The sequence below is a fragment of the Mus caroli genome, chromosome 2 (assembly GCF_900094665.2).
Source record: "Mus caroli chromosome 2, CAROLI_EIJ_v1.1, whole genome shotgun sequence".
NCBI lineage: Eukaryota > Metazoa > Chordata > Mammalia > Rodentia > Muridae > Mus > Mus caroli.
In genome coordinates, this window is record NC_034571.1 from 63273767 (window position 1) to 63275811 (window position 2045).

Consider the following 2045-nt stretch of genomic DNA (forward strand, 5'->3'; position numbering starts at 1 on the left):
TTTATACCCACACCCACAGTGACACACCCATTCCAACCAGGTCACACCTATTCCAACAAGGCCACACCTTCAGATGGTGCCACTCCCTGGTCCAGGGATATACAAACCATCACAGTTTGGAATTCAGAAATATAATTATTTCTAAGTTCTGTGTTCTGATGTTGTTTGGGGGAAAATGTTTATTTGCTCTTTTGCCATTGTTAGAAGTCTTTCATGGGAAAAGGCACCGAGTCCTGTTTGGCCATGTGGAAGGAATGGTGTAACATGGTTTCCTGCCCCTGGAACAGAGCCAGGAGGTCATGAGCCTCCAGAAGTGTTGATAGTTCCTGTGATTGAGACTTGTTTGTATTTAATATATAACTTTCTACTCCTCCTTCCCGAAATAGTCTCCCTTCTTAGGTCATCAGGGAATGTCCTCTCTGCCAAGGCTAATGACTCCATGGTAATCGGTGACAGAACCAGTCCAGATTGGGAGAGTGTGGCTAATGTCTCAGCAAAATGGTAAATGCTGGGACCTTCAGTATAGCACTTAAGGCTGTAGAAAAGAACTCTGAAAACATGAGTTCAAAAGTAATTTCTCAACTATGCAAGTGAATTGTATAAGGAGCTTCACAGACCTAAAAGAACAAAGAAACCTGCACTGTGACCCAGTTTGTCAGAAATTATTAAGACAGGCAAATACAAAGGCAGACAGATTCCTGAGTTCAAGGTCAGCCTGGGACAGAGCTAGGTTAAGCCCAGGCATGGTAAGAATGGTAATCTCAGGGCAAAATCTTACCTAACTATCATATTGTTTGTGCTGACAAAACCAGGCAACTTTCTGAATTTATCTGCAATGATAAAAAAAAAAATGTGTTTGCTGTCTTTTTGAAAGAATCACGGTGCTGGGGTCATGGGATGCTGATTCTGGGGTAATGGCTAAAGTGATATGTAAATGAAAGGCTGGGATTTTGATCTTCAAGAGAGCAGCTACCAAGAGAGTTTCTGGAATTGCAAGAGAGAGCTGTCTCAGTAGAGAGTTATCTGGAAAACTCTCTCTAGCAGAACATAGACCATCAGCTTGAAACCCAGGATTTGACCTTGAGTCATTCTTTCTCAATTCCCAGATACCTCTTCCTCAAAACCCCTCTCCAAAGATGAGGCTGGTCCTTGGTAACAATAAGACTTACGTTTGCCTTTGGGAATCTCCACAGATCTAAGGACCGACAAGATGGGCCCATGAGGAGGAACTTTAATGAAAGGGAGGCTTATAGTTCTACATCAAATGCAGGCATGATGAGCTCTGGTCCAGAGTTTGGATCTGGACAACTCTACAACAGTTTGGGATATAACAGAAATTTCCTGCAAAGAGAACCCTTGATGACAACCTCGAGACCACAGACCTTTGAGAATTCATTGAGCTTCCCAAACAGGGTGAATTGTGCTGTTTTTCTTTAGTTTCAGGTGTCTTATACAATTGTGTTCTTAACTGGGTGGCATACTGAGTTGATTTAATTAACTCATTTATCTTAAATTAATCTCATAATTTTGTGTTAATAAAGAAACCAATTGTATACATTTTAAAACTCCTTGGAGACTGCATTTACAACAAATAATCACTTGAGTCATGAGGTATTTATATTTATTCTGATGCATATCTTTATAGGCATATGGAAATTAAATCTTAGAAAACTACCATTGTCTCATGTCATTACAGGCAAACTTTGTAAGGTATTGACTCTTGATTTTTAAGTGCTGTTGTTAGGGCTCAGGTTCATAGTAGTCTCAATATATTTCCCTAGCATTCCAAGTGTGACATCATATTGAGTATCTAATGCATATGCCTACAGTTAAGGAAATCTGAGAATACATTTTTCCCTGGGAATGCTTTTTATGAAATCTGTATATTTGCTACACCAAAAAGAATAGAAAAATGTCTTTAATGGCTGTCTTATTTATCATATACTGATTTCAATTTTTTTCAGTGTGATAACTACTGCATAATCTTATAATAAAATAATTCTCTCTCTCTCTCTCTCTCTCTCTCTCTCTCTCTCTCTCTCTCT

The 2045-nt window shown here is 39.2% G+C and overlaps 1 protein-coding gene across 1 annotated transcript in view; it reads left to right on the forward strand.

Annotated features, from left to right (window-relative positions):
• LOC110289830 (ankyrin repeat domain-containing protein 36A-like) overlaps positions 1-2045 on the forward strand; it is a 179688-nt gene that overhangs the window by 171274 nt on the left and 6369 nt on the right. Inside the window, exon 68 of the mRNA XM_021156225.2 lies at positions 1194-1413. Coding sequence (XP_021011884.2) covers positions 1194-1413 — 220 coding nt within the window. The remainder of the gene's footprint in view (positions 1-1193; positions 1414-2045) is intronic.